General features: G+C 38.8%; 1 protein-coding gene across 1 annotated transcript in view; it reads left to right on the top strand.

Moving 5' to 3' along the window:
- Positions 1 to 19,302, top strand: part of LOC121506994 (SH3 and multiple ankyrin repeat domains protein 2-like) — a 351,623-nt gene that overhangs the window by 34,899 nt on the left and 297,422 nt on the right. Inside the window, exons 5-7 of the mRNA XM_041783083.1 lie at positions 5,649 to 5,800; positions 10,186 to 10,353; positions 18,549 to 18,665. Coding sequence (XP_041639017.1) covers positions 5,649 to 5,800; positions 10,186 to 10,353; positions 18,549 to 18,665 — 437 coding nt within the window. The remainder of the gene's footprint in view (positions 1 to 5,648; positions 5,801 to 10,185; positions 10,354 to 18,548; positions 18,666 to 19,302) is intronic.

The following is a 19,302-nucleotide window of genomic DNA, read 5'->3' as shown; positions in this document are numbered from 1 at the left end:
AATGGGCTGAAGGATACAGCAAAAGCTACACAGAAATGGTTTTAAAAAAAGCAATGTGAATGTTCTGGAGTGGCCAAGCCAAAACCTAGACCCCAATACAATAGAGAATTTGTGGCTGGACATGGAAAGGGCTGACATGCCTTATTCCTGCCAGAGCTTGAGCAGTTTTGCAAAGAAGAATGGAGTAAAATAGCAGTGTCCAGATGTGCAAGCCTGATTGAGACCTATCCAGAAAGACTCAGTGCTGTGATTGCAGCCAAAGGTGCATCTACTAAATACTGACTTGAAGGGGGTGAATATTTATGCAGTCATTGATTAAATTGGCATCACTGTGTAGAAATCTTTTGATGTTGAAAGGGTTTCTTTTTTTGACCATGACTGATGTATAAATATATAAATCAGTCAAAGAGTTAAACATCTAAAGTTGTTTTTATAGGCACTGTAAATGGCAGATATCTTAAAATGAAGTGATATTATAGGCATGGCCTGACACCAAAAAGTGCAATTCAGAAATTAGAGGAAGTTTATCAGAAACTCAGCCCTGCTTGTTGAAGCTGTAATTGTACACTGTGCTATAATAGAGATAGCTGTTTAGCCTCAGTGCTTAATTTAAAAAGCCCTGCTAAACACCACTGACAGATAGCACAGAGACCGTTAATGGAGCAGAGGATGTAGCCCTACAGGCAGCACTGAAAGATTATGTTTGCAGTGAGGATCTTCATGTGAACTGTGTACCAGATATTCCTCAGAGGAGCGTCTGCTGAGTTATCACAGCCACAGACCTGTAGATTCGTAGCACACAATCACTCTGTGGGTCAGCCAGAGCCGGAGTAATGAGCTGTGTCCTAATACCAGTGTGTTCCCAGAACAGCTTACAAATGTTCCAGAAAACAGAGCGAGCAGGTGTTTCATGCAACGCTGGGCTACAATCTGAGTTAAAATACGGCATAAATCCACTCGAAGGCCTGAGAGTCCTGCGTCAAGGGAGGCTGAAACCTGGCAAGAGTAATAACACATTATCTCCACACATGCACATCCACTCACACGTACTCTTCACTTGATTTGATGAGGTGCTTGTGTTTGGAGTAAATATCAGGTGTTGTTGTCAGACACAGAAAAAGGAGAGACTCAGTTAATTTTCTCAATAGCAGCCTCTTTAGACAAATGAAATAAATGCACTCATGAGCACTTCATGGAATGGATACATCACTCTCAGATGTTCTTACTAATGATCAATTATTCAGCATGGTCAGGGGCCAAAATTGAAAATACAATGGTCTACATACCCCTGCAGAATTAGGTTCCGACTCAGTGGTAGAGTCTGTTATAATAAAAATGTTTAAAAAATCTAAAAATAAATATAAGTCACTGAAAACAGAAAGAGGACATCAAGTTTCAATTGCAGACTCCGGTGGTCTTGTCTGTATTGGGCAGAACTTTCCAGGCATGCAACACGTGTTTTAATATCACAGTAGAATCTTTCTCATCTGTGTGTCTGATCGTACTGTAAAAGTACTAAAACTTTGCAAAGCCACATCTAATTCAAAGGACAGGTGTGTAGGAGAGAAATGAATCCATCAAAAATTGCAGGTAAACTCCTACACAATCTGAATAGAACAAAACCTTTGCTACTAATGCTTTTGTGCAATATAGACATTGTGTAGGAGTTTACCAATTTTGATGATTGAAAACAAGAAAGTACCAAACGCTGATTGCCCAGAAATTGTTTTTTTTTTTTTTGTTTTTTTTTTTGCTGCCATATTATCAAAACAGATATCAATACTGCAGGCCATGGAATCTAACACTGGGCTTTCAGAGATCAGACTGATAGCATACATTTTCATTTATTAACAGCAACTCACACCAGAGAGCCTCTTCACATATGCAAGGAGTACACTGTAAAAATGAATGTGAGGACCCAATGTCATCATAATCATTAAGTAACAAGTTTCACAGCTTTTTTGAGTTAAGGGGCCCTACTTAATACTTCCTGTTGCTGTTATTTTGGACCCTTTCCAACTTTTGACTAACTTGACCAACTTTATAATTCTCCCAGCCTGCATGTTACTCTACTGGTCACTTGAACCAAAGCCATATTTGACCAATGAGTGGTACCAAACACCAGGAAATTATGGCATGGTACAGTTTTGGGAATAAAACAAAAAAACAAAAAACAAAACAAAAAAACTAACCCTAACAGACATTCTTTAGGAAGGGCAGATATTTTTCTTTTCTTGCTCTTCTTTTGATAAAGAAATGTTGTCAAAGTTTGATAAAACTGCTTTTTCCTTTTAATTTGCAGCCATTGCTTACAACAGTGGTTCCCAACCTTTTTTTCCCCACTCATTTCTAAGATAACTAAGCCCCCACCCCCCACACCCCACCGCAGATCCCAACATAATCGGCCTACATGCACTTGAAAAAAGGTTCACGAATAAACTATCCATTTAACAATAGTGTGTTAGGACCACTCTAGAAAAAGTGATAAAGAGGATGTTAATTTTCAAGAATAAAACCCTCTAAAATTCTAAAGTTTAAAAAGTCACTAATTACAAGAATTATATTAATTCATTTATTTTACTTCAAAAGTTGTAAATATTTGTGAACCAAAAGGAATGATTTCTTTGATTAAAAGTCGAAAATCCACCCACTAATTTCAGTTTGGTTCCTTGTAAATGTTTTATTTTACACTGTTGTAAAAACTTCTGACTTTTGTGAGTTTAATGTCAAACTTTAAGACTTTTTAAACTTGGCCAGTTTTAAAATCTGAAATTCTGAGTTTCATTTTTATAAATTTCCAACTTTATAAAAATTTGGATTTGTTTGCAAAAAATTAACAGAGTCTCTTAAATTTTTCATCTTTAAAGTTGGCTCTTATATATTATGTTTGTTAATCATGCTTCTTTAAAAGATATATATATACATCTAATTTTGACTATGTCAGAGCAGACAGGGTCCTGCGCTCCCCCTGAGATCTTTCGGCTGTAACTGGCTTACAGACTTGCAGTACAACTAAACCACACCTGTAGCTACTGCCTGGTTTTCAAGTGGAGCTTCTTGATCTGGTCATTCTGTAACTGGGAACAAGCACATCTGCTCGGGCTTTGTAAGATGGATCCACATGATGACAGATGTGGACTCTGGCCAATCTTTAGGCTTTGTAAAAATAAACATCTGACACCAAAGGTTCTTTATCAACAAACTGCATCAGTTTTGTGTTAAAAATAGGTGTTGCATGCACAAAAACAAGTCAGCTAGGATCACAGGCCCTTCACTTATGTCTTCGTCGTTTGGTTTTGGCCCCTTTATCAAGCCTGTGGTTGAGAGCATTTAATACTGAATCTCTCATCCTGCCTCCTAACCCTGTCCACACCCCTGTTATCAGTCATATTGGCTTTTGGATGAGTATCATGCTCACTGGGAACAAGAGTCAATGATCCATAGTATTGACAGAAAACACTGGAGATCTGTAGTTAAATCACCACAGTGAGGATGAAGAGGGAGTGGAGTTCAGAGCTGTGTATATGAGTCACACAGGGTTCTGCTGCTCTGATGGATTGAAAAAATGATCAGACAGTTATGAAGAACACTCACACAAAAGTCGTCTTCTTCCGAAGAGGACCCTTTAAGTCAAACACTTTCCTCTCAATGCTGGGATGAGAATTACCTTTCATGGATTTCAGAAAAAAACATTGAGCAATCACCTAAAGCAGCCTGTGATTAAAAGCTTGTTACAATCATTGGATACTCAGCGCTGCCTCACCTCAGCATTAAAGGTGACACTCATTTTTATTTATGACCATTTAATGAAGATTTCAAGAGTATCTCAGCGGTGCAGGTGCTTTTAGCACAGCCTGTACTGAGTGGACAGAGATTGGCTGGTGTAAAAACAATAAAAAAAAACAGCTCTACTGAGGCAAACACAGGTGGAGCTAAGAGCAGGAAGGTTATTAAGCAGAGAATTGCAGTTGTTTTAATGGGCCTTGAGAGCTATTGTTAAATGAACGCCTTATTGCTGATGGCCAGAGGCGTCCCTGCAGAGTTGACTCTTGTTACTCGGCTCTTACGAGTGATTGATTTTAGATGTTCAGGGAAAAAGCTCTCCATGTGATTACCAGCAGAAAATATAAACATCTGTCTTCTTTCAGCACCATAAAGGCATGTTTACGCTGCAGGAACTTTCCCAAAGACTACCAACATTGACAATGTTTCCACTTATATATAACAACTATTCCAAAAAAGTTGGGGTGTTGTGTAAATAAAAAAACAAAAAACAAATAAAATGCAAATCTCATAAACCCATTTTATTCATAATAGAACATAGAGAACATATCAGATGTTGAATCTGAGACATTTATTATTTAAAGAAAAACATAATTGAAATTGAATTCTATGGCAGCAGCACATCTCAAAAAAGTAGGGACAGTGCAACAAAAGGTTGGATAAGTGCATGGTGGGGGAACAGTCTGCAACTAATGAAGATAATTGACAACAGTTAGGTAACATGACTTGGAGTGTTTTAGAGAGGCAGTGTCAAGATAGGCAGAGGTTCACCAATCTGTAAAAAGCTGTGTGTAAAAATTGTGGAGCAATATCAGAAAAATGTTCCTCAACGTAAAATTACAAAGACTTTGAATATCTCACCATCAACCGTATCATCAAAAGATTTAGAAGATCTGGAGAACTCTCTGTATGCAAGGGACAAGCGCCGAAGGTCAATATTGAAAGCTTGTTATCTTCACACCCTCAGTTATTAATTTGCACTTATTGCTGGTATCTATATTTGACGGTGTGGCTGTTCTGGGATTCCTCTGCCCTTTCATGAGTCTATGTGGAAAGCATCAAGCAGAAACAGCACACGTTTCTGCTTCCTGTGCCAACAAGGAAAGCCTGAGACAGGGAGAGAAGCAGTAAAAACCCAGAGCAGAGCAGGCATCAGTGACAAAACAATGACACTGATTAAGTCTGAAATAGGATAAAGGAGGAGCTAGGGTGGAGGAGGGTTGCAAAAGCAGCTTGCACAGGGAGCAGCGAAGCTTAGCCAGGATAGAGCAGTTTAAGTATGGCAGGAGGAGTGCAATGTTTAGAGCGAATCCGCTGGCTGTCAGCTGATGAGAGCTTGCGTGTGATCAGCTGATCTAAATTACATGGCTGCGCTTTACTTGTGGCTTGCCTGAACTAACGTTATATGCTTGATATGTGCAACTGTCACTCCTGCTCTTAGCGACTTACTGACATGACAGCTGTTGAATATTATCTGCAACTATTATTATCTCTTAACATAAGAAAACATTTATTTTACTGATCAATGTTAGTTAATAAAATTGTTTCTTAAGTTACCAGTACAGTACCAGTATTGGCTGCTAATTTGGTTAGGCTTGCAAATCTATAATGGCCCCAGTTGTGAATAAGACAAGCTGTGCTGGAATATTGAGTGAATCAACATACATTTTAATGATAGTTATGTCAAGCATTGATGAAAATAATGTTTAGCATAATAAAATCTAAATATGTGATTCTGCTCAGAAGGCCTTGTTGTCTCTGAAAACCCCCTGATTTTTATTATTAATACATCTCCTCTCCTGCTGTTATTCTTCAATATAATAACATGCATATCAAAATAAGTGTAATTTCTTGCTGTTTTGCAGAGAGCCCGCTGACGTTTGCAGCTCACTTGGATAACGTGGTGGATATCATCAAAGTCCTGAGGAACGGAGGAGCTCACCTGGACTTCAGAGCCAAAGACGGCATGACGGCCCTGCACAAAGCTGCACGCTCCAAGAACCTGGTCACCCTGACGGTAGAGAAACCTCCTACCTCTCTGGTTGTCATTGTTTCAAACCTGCTCATGTGCAGTTTTTCAATCTTCAAGACACATCTGACAGTCTCCAGATCATACTGGTGATGTTTTTGTAACATAAGCAACATCAGATGTTGATGTGAGCAGAGCTGTCAGTTTACAGCACAATAAGATGAGAGAGAGATGAGGCTCCTGACTGTCGTAGAAATGTGAACGTTAAAGAGATGAGAGGAAACAAGGCTGTTGCTGTCAGCTAAGACAAGAAAATCTGTTTTATCCTTTAAATCTGTCTGACAGAGCACTTTCATGAGCGTGCACTTTAATAATCTCTCCAATTATCCTTTTAAAATGTTAACACCTTTGATATTTTAATCAGTTTTACTTTCCTTTGATAAGGATTAAATGAATTTGTAAAATGTTTAATAAAAGAACTGAGGAAAATCAATGATTATGATAATGATGATAATAGCTCTAAATATTCAGTTAGAGAAGTTTTAGCTTTTAAATCACAGTGCTTTGGGGTCTGTTTGACTCTGAGTCTTTGAACAGAATGTTACAGCTGCAGTATAATCTGATGACAGTTATTCCACATGCGGGGAGAGAGTCATTCCCCCTAAACTTGAATGCTGCAAAGCTCTAATGTCCTTAACTGAGTCATTACTGCCCAATAAGAATGCTGCATTAATAAACTAAAGAGGATAAGACTGGGCTGTCACCAGTATGCTTCTAAATACTGAAGAATGATCTTAACTGATGCTTGGAAGTCATATCTTTGACTACCTGGCTGAATCTCCTGTAAGAAAGAAAATCACATTTACTGTAGATGCAATGAATTAAACTCTACTTTATATAAATTAATCCAACATACATGCAGTACTCCTGAAACTAACTCAGTTTGGATAAAGTAAGCATGACCTTAAGGTTCCATGTAATGAAGAGCTGACTGCAGACATACATGTTTGGATTTGGATCCAGTTAGTCCAATCTCATCCTCCTGCAAGATGGCTCACAAGCCACAGCTTTCCTCTTTGCTTCTGCTGGGTGAAATATAAACTTAAGATTTGGATTTTAAAGTTCATTTGTGGTTCAAAGATCACACAGCACCTCTTCAGCACTGGGGTTTCTGTTTTTTTCCCCTTCACATGAAGCAGATGTGACATTTTCTTGGTGCTCATGTTGATGCAGACTGCCATTACTGCAGAGAGAAAACCTTTTGAGGCAACATGCTATTTTGCAAGGGAACAAACGAAAGATTTTAAAAATCATAGCTGATTATGTCAGCGAGAGAGTCCTTACACATGACGACAGTGACGGACTGAACAGTTTAGTTTTTATATTGTCCAACAATATGAGTGACACAACACACTAATGGATTTATTCACCAACAACCAGAGTCTCCACTCTCAAAACTCCAATTCTTATCATGTCAAACATGACTTCAGAGTAAACAAGCTAAACGTAGCATTCATGAAAACACTCAATCTGATCATCTCTCCCTGTTTGGGTGATTTTTGTCTTACCACTCATGTCTGTCCCATTGACGGAACAGACAGAATCATCATGATGGGAGCAAAACAAATCTGATCTGTTGCCAAGATAACTTTGTCTTTACTTGAAGCTTTAAAAACGTAAAATTACAAAGACTTTGAATATCTCACCATCAACCGTATCATCAAAAGATTTAGAAGATCTGGAGAACTCTCTGTATGCAAGGGACAAGCGCCGAAGGTCAATATTGAAAGCTTGTTATCTCCACACCCTCAGTTATTAATTTGCACTTATTGTTGGTATCTATATTTGACGGTGTGGCTGTTTTGGGATTCCTCTGCCCTTTCATGAGTCTATGTGGAAAGCATCAAGCAGAAACAGCACACGTTTCTGCTTCCTGTGCCAACAAGGAAAGCCTGAGACAGGGAGAGAAGCAGTAAAAACCCAGAGCAGAGCAGGCATCACTCAAAAAGAGCTCAGAATTGTTGATCAGATAGTATAAGGTACAGACACAAAATAGTTTTACAATCAAGAATTTTGAACGAACAGGAGTTAAAACAAATGGGCAAGTGCCATTTGCTTATTTAAAACAAAGTGTGAAGAATAATTTCTTCTTCTGCTGCAAATTTTTGGTAGAGTTGACAGTGGGACGATGCTGCATGTAACAGCAGTTGTATTCGGATCAAACATACAATGAATGAACATGCATAACTCCAGCACATCTTTTAGCATCCAGGTGAACAGAGAAGTTTAAATCTCCAATCAGAATAAATTCAATTAACATTCATGTTGGTGCAACAAATCAACAAGTTGGTCTTCCATTTCTGACATCTAACTTTATGGTTCAGGTTTACCCTTCAAATTATGGAACATGTTTTACACCTAGAATAGTTGGAGTGGCTCTGGTTGTAAACAAGCAAAATGGAGAGGTGTGATCCCCCCAACACACCATACAGCTCAGGAAAATCTGTCAAGATAATCTTTAAAACAATCAGACAATTTAACCTTTGATGACTTTGCGTCACTCTTGGTGTGCAAAGGCCTTGAGATTGTATACAAACAACATTTTCAATTTAAAGTTTCTTATATCTAATATTCATTACTGTTTTATTTTTAAAGAGAGAGAAGAGGGAATGACGTGCTGTAAAGGAGCCACAGGCCAGATTCTAACTCAGACTGCCAGCTTCAAGAACATCAGCCTCTGATTATGGAGCACACTGACAGAACTACTAGGCTACCAGCATGCCATTACTGATCGTTTTTGTTTAACAGTATAAATCTACTAACTTGAGAATATAAATATCAACCTTTTGTATTCATCTTAGTTAGAGGGACAAATTGTATTTTCATAAACTACACACAATCAGTGATTGTGCATAAATGAATGCTGTTTATTGATTAATCAAGTTAATCACATAAATACACTGTGAAAAATCATAATTAATCATAGATTTAAAATACTACCATTAATTTGCATTTTGGTTTGAGATAAAATAAGTAGTGGTATGGTCAATTTTAGTTTTTAAACTTTATTTAGCATATCATTTAAGTTGCAATTGTTTGTAAATTGCAAATTTCTTAATTCACTGAGCAATAAAATCTATAAACTGCAAACTTAATCAGCAGACAAACACATCAAGAACAAAATAACTTCTGCTGTAAAGTGAATGTAAGCTGCCTGCCTTAAAGCCCCTCATCTTCAGCGATGTTGATGGTCTGCAGTCTTTGGAGAATTATTTTGCAATTGCATTAGTTCTCTTAGTTGTTGTTGTTTTGATGACAAATCCAAGTCTTCTGCGCTATGCTAGTGTAGCTTAGCATCTTTGCTAACACATAAGTTTGGCCTTAACAAAACTTACATTCAGCGGCTTTTGACACCACAATTTTTCATAAAGCGGACCTGGCCCTGTCTCCTCTGTCCTCACTCTTCATCCCCATAAACATCCATGCTTGAAGACTATAGGAGGAAGTTTTGGTCAAACTTGGTCATATGAGTAATTTTTATTTTATTTTTAAACGTGTTAAGGTTTCCAGATCAATCAGTGCGTTCATGTTAACAGCCCTAGTATAAATACATAACTGCAACTTATCAACACTAAACTCCATGTTGATCCTAATGAAGGTTAAAATTAAGTTGATTCATTGTTTGTTTTTTCAACATGGAGACCTTAGGTTAATCTTAAGTAGCCCAGATGTTGCCACAGATTTGACATCTCATTTGACCAGTCAGTAAAAGGCAATTTTAATGCAGCCTTTGTTACACTGCTGTCTTTTGTCTTTTTTGACTCTAAGCAGACTAACGACTGAATATAATTTCTATAAACTGCCCTCAATCCTCAAAATGTGAATGTAAAATATGTCAGAGCATTTTGATTAGGTGATAACATCCTAAACCTACAGCACGTTGATAATAAGAGTTAAAGTGGGCAGTGAAATCATAAATAACACATGATAATAAAAAAACAAAAACAAGTGTGAGTCCAAAAAAAGTCATACAACATTTTTTGGCACGTGATTGATCACAGAGAACACACTGCTGACACCAAAGAGCTGCTAAATCCTCAGCTCCTCATGCTCTGAGTTATCCCCCTTTCAAAATCATGACCAGGACGACCAAATTTTAAGAGAAATTTACACAGAGGTTGGTGCAGTACATACGTAATTATGGCCAAAACTTATGCTGACAACATCTCTGCTTGCTATCAGAGTATTAACTCTGTCATAAGTAAGAACTTATATTTAAACAAGGTGAGGTTTGATCTTACTAATAGCTGGTGCAGTCCATGTCTGTCATCCAAGCTGTGCCATTTAGTCTCCTGATTTAGTCCAAAGTGTTTACCACCTTGAAGACCCATCTCCCTTGATAACTAATCTAACCCCTGTTTTTCTCTTTTTAGACCCTGCTGGAGTTGGGGGCTTCTCCAGACTACAAGGACAGTCGTGGTCTGACCCCTCTGTATCACTGCGCTGTGGTCGGGGGAGACCCTGGCTGCTGCGAGCTCCTGCTCAACCACCACGCCTTCGTCTGCTGCCAGGATGAGAACGGCTGGCATGAGATTCACCAGGTAAACACGAGGACAGTTTCACCAGGTGCACAGACACGGGCACAGAGGGTTTTTTTGGCTATGTGTTCTATGGAACAGCTTGTATTGTGAAAGCATTACCAAAGCACACAGAGACACGCAGCCTTCCCCGGCTGTGGGCGACTTGGCAGCTGTTTCCTTTAGAAGAAGATAAAGTCATTTAAGGAGAGACACCCTGCAGCAGTGACAAAGTATGGGTGCTGTGTATTCGCGTGCATATGTGTGTGCTCGGGCCATCAGCTTTATCAGATTGCTTAAATCTCGCTCCCTGTTGACTTGCAAAATCTCTGCCTCCCCCATCTGTCCCGTTTCAGACACGATAACAATCAGCTGTCAGGCTGCACAGAGCGGCTGCTGCTGGTTCACAGTTCAAGGTTGTCTTAATTCATTCATAACTTAGCCTCATCTCACTCCAATTTAAACAACAGAGAGTAAAAATCACTACGAGAGAACCGTGGAAATATTAAAAATTCATGGCGTCATTACATCCTTTTCCCTCTTGCTCTGTCAGCCTCTCAGCTCCTCAAGATCAAAACATTTTTACTTCTTTACAATATTTTCACATCATAAAACACATCCTCTTTATTTTCAGTCAAAGTGTGTTTTTAGATGAAAGAATCTGTCCATATCATAACCACATTCTTTGCATAAGTAGTGGACAGGGATGCAGCGATTTAACTATTGACTTGTGAAACTCTTAAAAGCCTCAAGTCCAACATTTCGGCCGTCAGTTTTCAGGTTATTTTTTTAACCAGTATTTCAGTGCCATGATGCCCTGTTCCTGATTTAAAAGGTGGCTTTGGTAGTGATCATTAGTATCCTCTCTTTAAAACGTGCACTACTTTTTTTTACCAGTCTCTAAATGTGACGATAACTTACTAAATGAATATCGTTCTAAGGCCTCCACCTGCATGCTGTAGTCTATTCCTTAAGGACAGACCTGATAAAGCAGGCTTTTACTCTATACAAATCTGCATTATAATGTTTTTATTTCATCAACTTAAGACAGGAAGTGACAAAGTGAAAACAACTCGAAGTAAAATGAAGGAGAAATTTGTTGTGGTGCCTACTGAAGGTCACTGAGTTTGGCGAGCAGGGCTCAATATGTAGAGTCAGCCATCTTTCATGCGAAGGTCAAGGGTTCAACCCGCCAGCTCATGCGCTTATGTCAATGTGTCCTTGGGTAAGACACTTAACCCCAGTTTGCTCACACTGCTGAGTCAGTGGTGTGTTCACTAGCAAAGCCCATGCTAGTCAGAAATTGGATTAAATAGTTTAATATTGAGATAATGAAATGGTAGAGAAATGGAGGGATGAACGGATGAGGGTAAGGGTCAAAGGATGGAGGGATGATGGATGCAGAAACAATAATGGGCTGTCTTGGTCTGGCCCAATCTGAGGAAAGCTGAGGATTTGAGAATTGAGTAGGGTTATGGTCTAAAACAGATGATCGACTGGTTTGGGTTGGCGATGGTGCTGCCAAAGGATGCTAGAGAACTTGAGGCCTGGATGGAGGGGTCCGATGACTTGCTGTTGTCCACTGATGATGGTACAACACCCAGGAACCAGGGGGGTAGAGAGACTCTGGGTGAGGGGACATCTGCTTGTCGGTCTCAGTAAGTTGCCCCAGAGGTTCCTGTATTAAGACAGAGAGAAAATAGAAAGGGGGTTTGAGGTGGGAGTGATGTGAAAGCAGTGTCAGAGACATATGGATGAGTGAGGCGTGCTCATTTATGCTGGGCAGAGAAAATAGGATTAGCCAGAGGTGTGGTCTTTGTTCGTGAACCAAGTTTATAAAACTAAAGTCAGTGTGTTTGAATGCATATGAATGGAACTAGCAAGCGAGGGCTGTAAGCTTTACTCATAAAGCGATCAAAGTCATAGAACACCACATTTTTTTAATTGCCTGAATATTGATTTTGCATGGATGACAACATTATAAGCTCCAAAGTTAGGATTAGGAGTCCCCATTCTCTGGCTTTTTTCATTTTGGATTTCCAAGGCTGAAAAGCTCTGCATCTAACTAGCAGCCCACTGTTTTACAAAGCTCTTATCAACATGCATACAACCATAATATTTACTTAAGTCCAGCTCCTTGCACTACCACTTTCTTTTTTTTTTTTTTGTTCTTAGTCCCTTATCTTTCATCTCTCATTTTCAGTTTTTGTTTCAAACAGTACAGAGACGGGTTAACTGGCTTCTTTTGAGCTTACGGCTGGTGTTTATGAACTGGCACCATAAAGCCATACGTTTCTGGCAAGAGAATGACGGCTAGAAGCCAAAGTTATATCACGCTGGAAGGAGACGTCCAGGGCACTCTATTGAAATGTGATAGAAGCCATTCTCCATGTTTAGCTCTCAGGGGCAGATGTCGTATACCCTAAGAACAAAGGTTATAAAAAGTTTAATATGTTTTGAACCATAAATTGTAGCAGCCTAATTTTTTTCCTCAGGGACCCCTCAGTTTTACCGTTCTAATGATGTTATCCATGCCCTCATAGACCTTACGGACAATTCTCTAGCAAGCCTGAACTTGGGTGAATTTCTGGGGTATATAAAGATTTAATGTACCACAGTTAATCCAATATTGAACATCTTCTGATCCATTTTTAAATCCATTTTTGTTTGTTTCTGCCACTAGTGGCTAATGCTTTCCACCATATTGTTTGTCACATGGGCTGTAACAACAAATGGCAGGCTATTCCATTATAATGCCACGTCTTTACTCTCAGAGCTATTCAGAGCTCGACAGTAGACAGACTGAACAGCTCTGAATAGAAAGAAAGAGAGTCAGAGAGCCTGGGATGTAGCCCTCTGTGTCAATGCAGACAGGAACTGCTTTGAATAATGGCTCAAATAAAGATCACACAAAGAAGTGAAAGGACTTTTGAGTATTTAATGACTTTTGGTCACAGAATGATTATTTTTTCACTTTTTAGTCCCCAAGAAATGGAAGAACATGTTTGTACAAAAATGTCTTGGTCAGTATTGTTTAGCATGTGTCACACATAAAAAACTTTTAGTTTTAACTTTCATGGAGTTTTTCCTTTTGTCATTATTGTCCCATAACTTTCTTAAAAATTCAAATTACATACTGCAGCATATTCTTAAAGAAAAGGTTGTCTTGAAAAAAAAAAAGGATGTTTAGAGCTTGACTTTGCACCCAGATACCGTACTAATGAGATGCTTGGAGGTAGCGATGAAGGGATGCAGGATGCACAGAGAAGCTTGACCCAGACACTAATGAGATGTAATAGAGATGAGATCGAGGGATGTATGATGGCATGGGAGATGGACCTGGACACCGATGAGATGTAATAGAGGTGACTGGGGTGGAGGAGGGCTGCAGGGGTCGCACTAAAACATCAGACTGACTGTGCAGGAAAGAGAACAGATTTTAAAGTGTAACAGCTGCAGGATGATTGGATTGAGAGAGGTCATGGCTGAAAGGGATTGGCTCAGAGCTTTAGTGAGTAGACACCCATACCAGCTGATTACCAGAGTGAGAAAAGGGAGACACATGAGTGAGTGATTGCTAATGAATGAAAGGATGAAAGGAAATGAAACAGTCTTCCTGCTTAAACTTAACATTAAGCTTCATTTCTTCTTTTAGAAAAACATACTTTTTTGTATCATTTAAACTAAAACTACAGCTTATTGTTGTTCTACAAAATCAAGAATGACTCATCCTGTAGGAAAGGTTCATCTGAGATCAGAACAACCAGAGTTAGAGTTATAAAGTAGATTTCTCTCCTTAGATTAGGTGAAAAAAATCAGGTATATAAAAGTTTCTTTCCATCCTACATACTTGAAGAAAAATCAACATCAGTTTACAATATCTGAAAAGTGTTTCACGACATTTAACCTCTGAATATGATTACTGATCATTGCTAGGGGGAGGATGATGCATCAGTAAAACAGATCCTCAAAGTCGAGACATTTCGAGCATCCAAACAGATTGATCCTTGATTCAGCCTGGGGTTTTTTCCTCGTTGTGTAAATATTATATTCCACCACAGGGCGGCTGTGTCTCTGAGGTAAATCAAGTCGTCCAATAATCAAACTGCGGTTTGATCCCCAGGTCCTCCTGTCTGCATGCTGAGGAATTTTAAATGAGATAATGAAGCCCTGGTTTCCTGTGATGGCTCTGCTGTCAGAGTGTGAATTTGATTAGATTTGATTTAGACTGGCAGTTTGAGACTTTGCATCGCTGTCACTGCTATCGGTTTATGATGGTATGTGTGAATGGAGTGAAGGTGGCATGGAAAGTTGAAAAACTTTATTATAAATGACTTTTATTGTAATAGTTTCAAACTAAATCTCTCTCCTCTCCTTCATAACCTTCATGTGGTGTCATATGTATGAGGAACCACCAACCTGGTGGAAAAAGCTTTTGACTGCTGCACGCTAAAAAGTTCTCTGTCTCAGATATCATCAACCATTTTAAATGTTTATTTCTTAAACCAAAGACAGTTGATGTTCAGTGTTATGTACTAGCTGATGAAGAGACAAGCCTGGGTTTTACTACAGACTCCCAACAGAGAGAGAAACCCAGATAGGAGCAGTAGTGGATTACTTTTATAGATGCTCTGCTGTCCCTCCAGGGAACAAAACAACAGACTTTTTCTAATCCTGACATCAAATAATGTGCCAACTTGAGTAAAATAACTCTTTCTTTTAACTAGCATTACTGACCCAGACCAAGATCCTGATACCGTAAGTAGCTAACATTACAAACATAAAACAAAATACAGGCCAAGAAAAACCAACAAGATTTGTTCAAACAATGAAAAATTTAAAAAACCCAGGCTGCAGCTCTACAAGGTGTTCATCATGATCACCACTTTCCTTGACTTGTTTTTCCCACCATGCCAGTCACATGACTGAGGGCTATGAAGTAGCTGTTACATTTGTGTATTGTGTATTTCATGTTAAAAAACTGAATATTAGGAAAAGATGAACATCAAGTCTGCTATCCTTTAGAAGTCAGTCACTGTGGCATGATAAGGAAGCACCCATGAATAAATCTTGAAGCTCAGAGTAATCTAATCAATTAACCGATCAATAGGAGGAATTCAGGGACATTAGGGTTGATTCAAAGGTCAATCAAATGAAGATTTATTTTATCATTGAAGAATACTAAATGAGTGAACATCACAAATCCACACTGGTGTGACATCATTTAAGTGGGATGGGTAAGTATCTGGAGGGTAGCAGGATGACTGAGTCATCCATGAGGTGAGGAAATGACAAAATCTTTTGCTAGTTTTCATCTGAAAATTTATAAAACCCTCAAACCTGTTCAATTCACCATAATTTGATGTAAACTTAAAACTGATGTACTCCTGCAGTAAAACCAGTGAAATATTTAACTATTTTGTTTTTTCTTTTGAATTAATTTGTATTTATTCTGTCCCATACACCCAAAAAGGATTTGGGTGTATTGGCAGCATAATTGGAGATGTGTGTTAAAAAAGTGTGACTATAAGATGATTATCAGCCTTGCTCTGTATGCTCAGAAAAATAATGCAGAAACAAAAACCTTCATGGATGAACTTTTGCTAGGTCGTTGCTCTTTGCTAGCTACTAGTTTGCAAAAGTGCCTTACAAAATCCTGCGTGTCCGTTTAAATGGATTCAGTAATGTGGCAGTACCACAGTAAAATGTGTTAAACTTTTGCTCGAAACACTGTTTGAACTCAAAGCTCGTATATGAAAAGCAATTGTCTTTAGACCAGATCACACTACAGAAATCGAGCAAGTTTTGCACCATCACTTCCCATCATCAAATCTGAATCTGAGCAGAAGGGATGCAGCCAGCGATGCACCAAGAATGCCCACAACCCCAAACGGACAAGACTGGCATGACAGATTTGTTCTTGCATTTTCCTTCAGGTTGAACACCCTGACCTGATGCTAACTACAGTATCCTAACACTGACTAATGCCATAAACAATCAGATGATAATTGACTATTTGAGCTGATTTTCTTGACATATTGCCACATTTGTACCTCTTGTTCTTTCTGAAGACAGTCAGTCCTTGCTGTCCTCTTCTCAATACATCGGTACAAATCCACAGTTGTTTCTTCACAAGTCCACTGACAGCTTTGATTGACACTCCTTCACCTGCCTCTCTGACAACGTGAACTAGCGCATAGTTGCAAAGACAGTCAAGATGACAGCAAACAATGATTGGTCCAGATCACACTTGTAGTGCTGCCAGTCAAGTTAGAACATGGTGCCTTTGGAAAAGACAAAAATCATGAGTAGTCCTATCCAGCTGTTACTTGATGATTAAATGTCCTGTCCCAATCATCCAAAGAGCCTGTCCCTCTCATTCAAATGTTGCCAGAAAAGAAATATTTTTGCCAGTTCATATAAAAAGGCTGTGCCATTCCTCTTTAGAGTATAGTAACATCTCCATTGTAACAGGAAGTGTTAATTTTGACAGCTATTTTTAATTTTAGTCTCAGTATTAGTCTTTTATTAAATGCCTTTAAGTTTGAGTCACATTTGAGTCATTTCTACCCATCATAGTTTTAGTCCATAAAAACTTCCCACATTTTAGTCTTTACTTTTAGTCCAAGCATTTAGTCTCTTGCCTGAATCTGGTACCAAATCATGGTAGTGTGTTCTATTCATCCTGCCAAACCTGGGGTCCCTGCTTTTTACAGCTGAGAGGCAAAATAGCTACAGATGCATTGTACTATGACAGACTTACCCACTGTGGGGAAATATCATGGATTTTAAAGGTCCGATGAAATCTAAATTACATTTCAGTCCAGTTTCAGTAATCTTGATGAAAAATCAACTTACTTTTAGTCAGTTTTAGTCATCACAGATCTATTTTTGTTGGTCTTTGTCTAGTTTTTGTCACATAAAAAAGGCTGTCGACGAACATTTTTAATCACAGTTTCAGTCTAAAAAATAAACACTGATAGCAGGAATGAATCATGTGTTTGAGTTTTTCCTTAAATCCATTGCAATAAAGCACGAAGAAGATAGAAATCTTTAAATTGTCCCAACATTCCTGACTTCACAATCACTGAAGGAAGGCCTAATACGAGTCTGTTGTTTGTCAGGATTAGACTAGTGTTTCTGGTGCTGTTTAAGGGTCATAAATACACAAAATGTGATATTTATCTTAATGCTTTTGTTTATTGTAGTTGATGTAAACGTGCTTGATTTTAAAGACATGGTTAATTAAAATGCCCCCTGCTGTAGCTCTATTGAGTTTAATTGATATCACTCTACTGGACGTTTTTGCCCTCCAAGCATCCAAACCGATCATCATCATCATCTTTTATCATCATCATCATCATCATCTTTATTAGCAGACATAGAAGTCAATAAAAAAACAACAAATACATAAAAACTGGGTTAAAAAAATCAATATTTAAAAACCAACAGACAAAGAAAAATACCTCCCTCTTTATAAAAGACATCCATACCAGTGTCTCCACAAGGATGACTGATATCTTACAACACTATGACCGGGATTAGATCATGTGACTGAAGGCTATGAATATGACGGGGCAGTGATTTTCAAAGTGAGGGTCCTGACCCCCTCAGGGGTCACCAGGGGGCACAAGGGCAGGAAATGGAATAAACATTTGAATCAATTAATGACATTATTTGTGACAGCGACACTTAATAAAATCTGTGCTCTTTTCCTGTGCCAGTCTCATGTTGTAAAAAAAAAAAAAAATTAAAAAAAAAAATCAAAACCCTTTGAAACAGGAAACATGAGACAAAAAATATTGAAAAATGAAAGCTTACTAATAAAATTACAGTTTATCACAGTTTCCAAAGAAATTATTAAATACTTGTATACAAAAAAACTCTGGATTGACTCAAAACTCTCACTGATACTTCAGAAGAAAATGTGCTCTTCACAGTATCGACTTCCTGCTCCTCCTGCCTATAATCTCATAATTGTCTCCTACACTCTCTTGTTATCTCATATTTGAAGCCCTCTCTCTGCACAGACTCATTCATCCCTCTATCTTTTAATGACAGGGTTCAAACCGAGGTTACGGCTGCTTCCCATGATGGCGTTATCTCCTCTGCAGCACACTGACATCTAGTGTTAAAGGCCTCTTACTGCAGCTTCTCTCCTGTGTTAAAGGCTTTATCTGACAGTGTGTGTCTGTGTGCATTTGTGTGCTTTTGTGCAGGCCTGCCGTCATGGCCATGTGCAGCACCTGGAACATCTGCTGTTCTACGGAGCAGACATGAGCGCCCAGAACGCCTCGGGAAACACTGCGCTCCACATCTGTGCCCTCTATAACCAGGTGAGCAGGAGGAGGAGGGAGCTGGGGGTTTACAGATGTCTACAGATGTGTGTGTATGTATTTTATGAATGAGAGCACTCACCACTTCTGCTATGGTCTATTTTTAGATGGCTGGGCCATTTTTGTAAATTCTGCTGTGAGAATCAAGATAAATGAGGAGCAATTATAAGTTGGTCTTTAAATAACACATGAAGTGGGCAGTGTAACAAGTTAATTGTTATTATTATACCTTAACAGATATTCCCAATATGTCATAAATTAGTTGATTTAGAAATACTAAAAATAACACTTATGAAAGAGGAAAGTTTTCTTTAGGCCTAGATGATAAACCCTGGATTAGGTAGGATGGAAATCTGAGGGTTTTTTTTAAAGAGACACAATAGATTTCACTCAGGATTACTTGGGCATTTTTTTTAGGAAAGGTACGATTGTTTGGTACCATGCCCGAGCACGGATGCTCCTTCGTCCCTCTCCCCAGCTGATCTACTTTCACATTACCTCCAATTTAAACAAACAACAGCTGCACTGTATTCCACCTGCGAAAGGCACTGCAGAGGACAAAGGTCCCTCTTTAGGCAAGGGCGGAGCAGTTCCACTGCTCACGCTCCAGTCTGGCTCTGGTATGGCATGTCCCAGA

Source organism: Cheilinus undulatus, linkage group 1 (genome assembly GCF_018320785.1).
Source record: "Cheilinus undulatus linkage group 1, ASM1832078v1, whole genome shotgun sequence".
Classification (NCBI taxonomy): Eukaryota; Metazoa; Chordata; class Actinopteri; order Labriformes; family Labridae; genus Cheilinus; species Cheilinus undulatus.
This window is presented reverse-complemented; position numbering and strand designations above follow the sequence as displayed.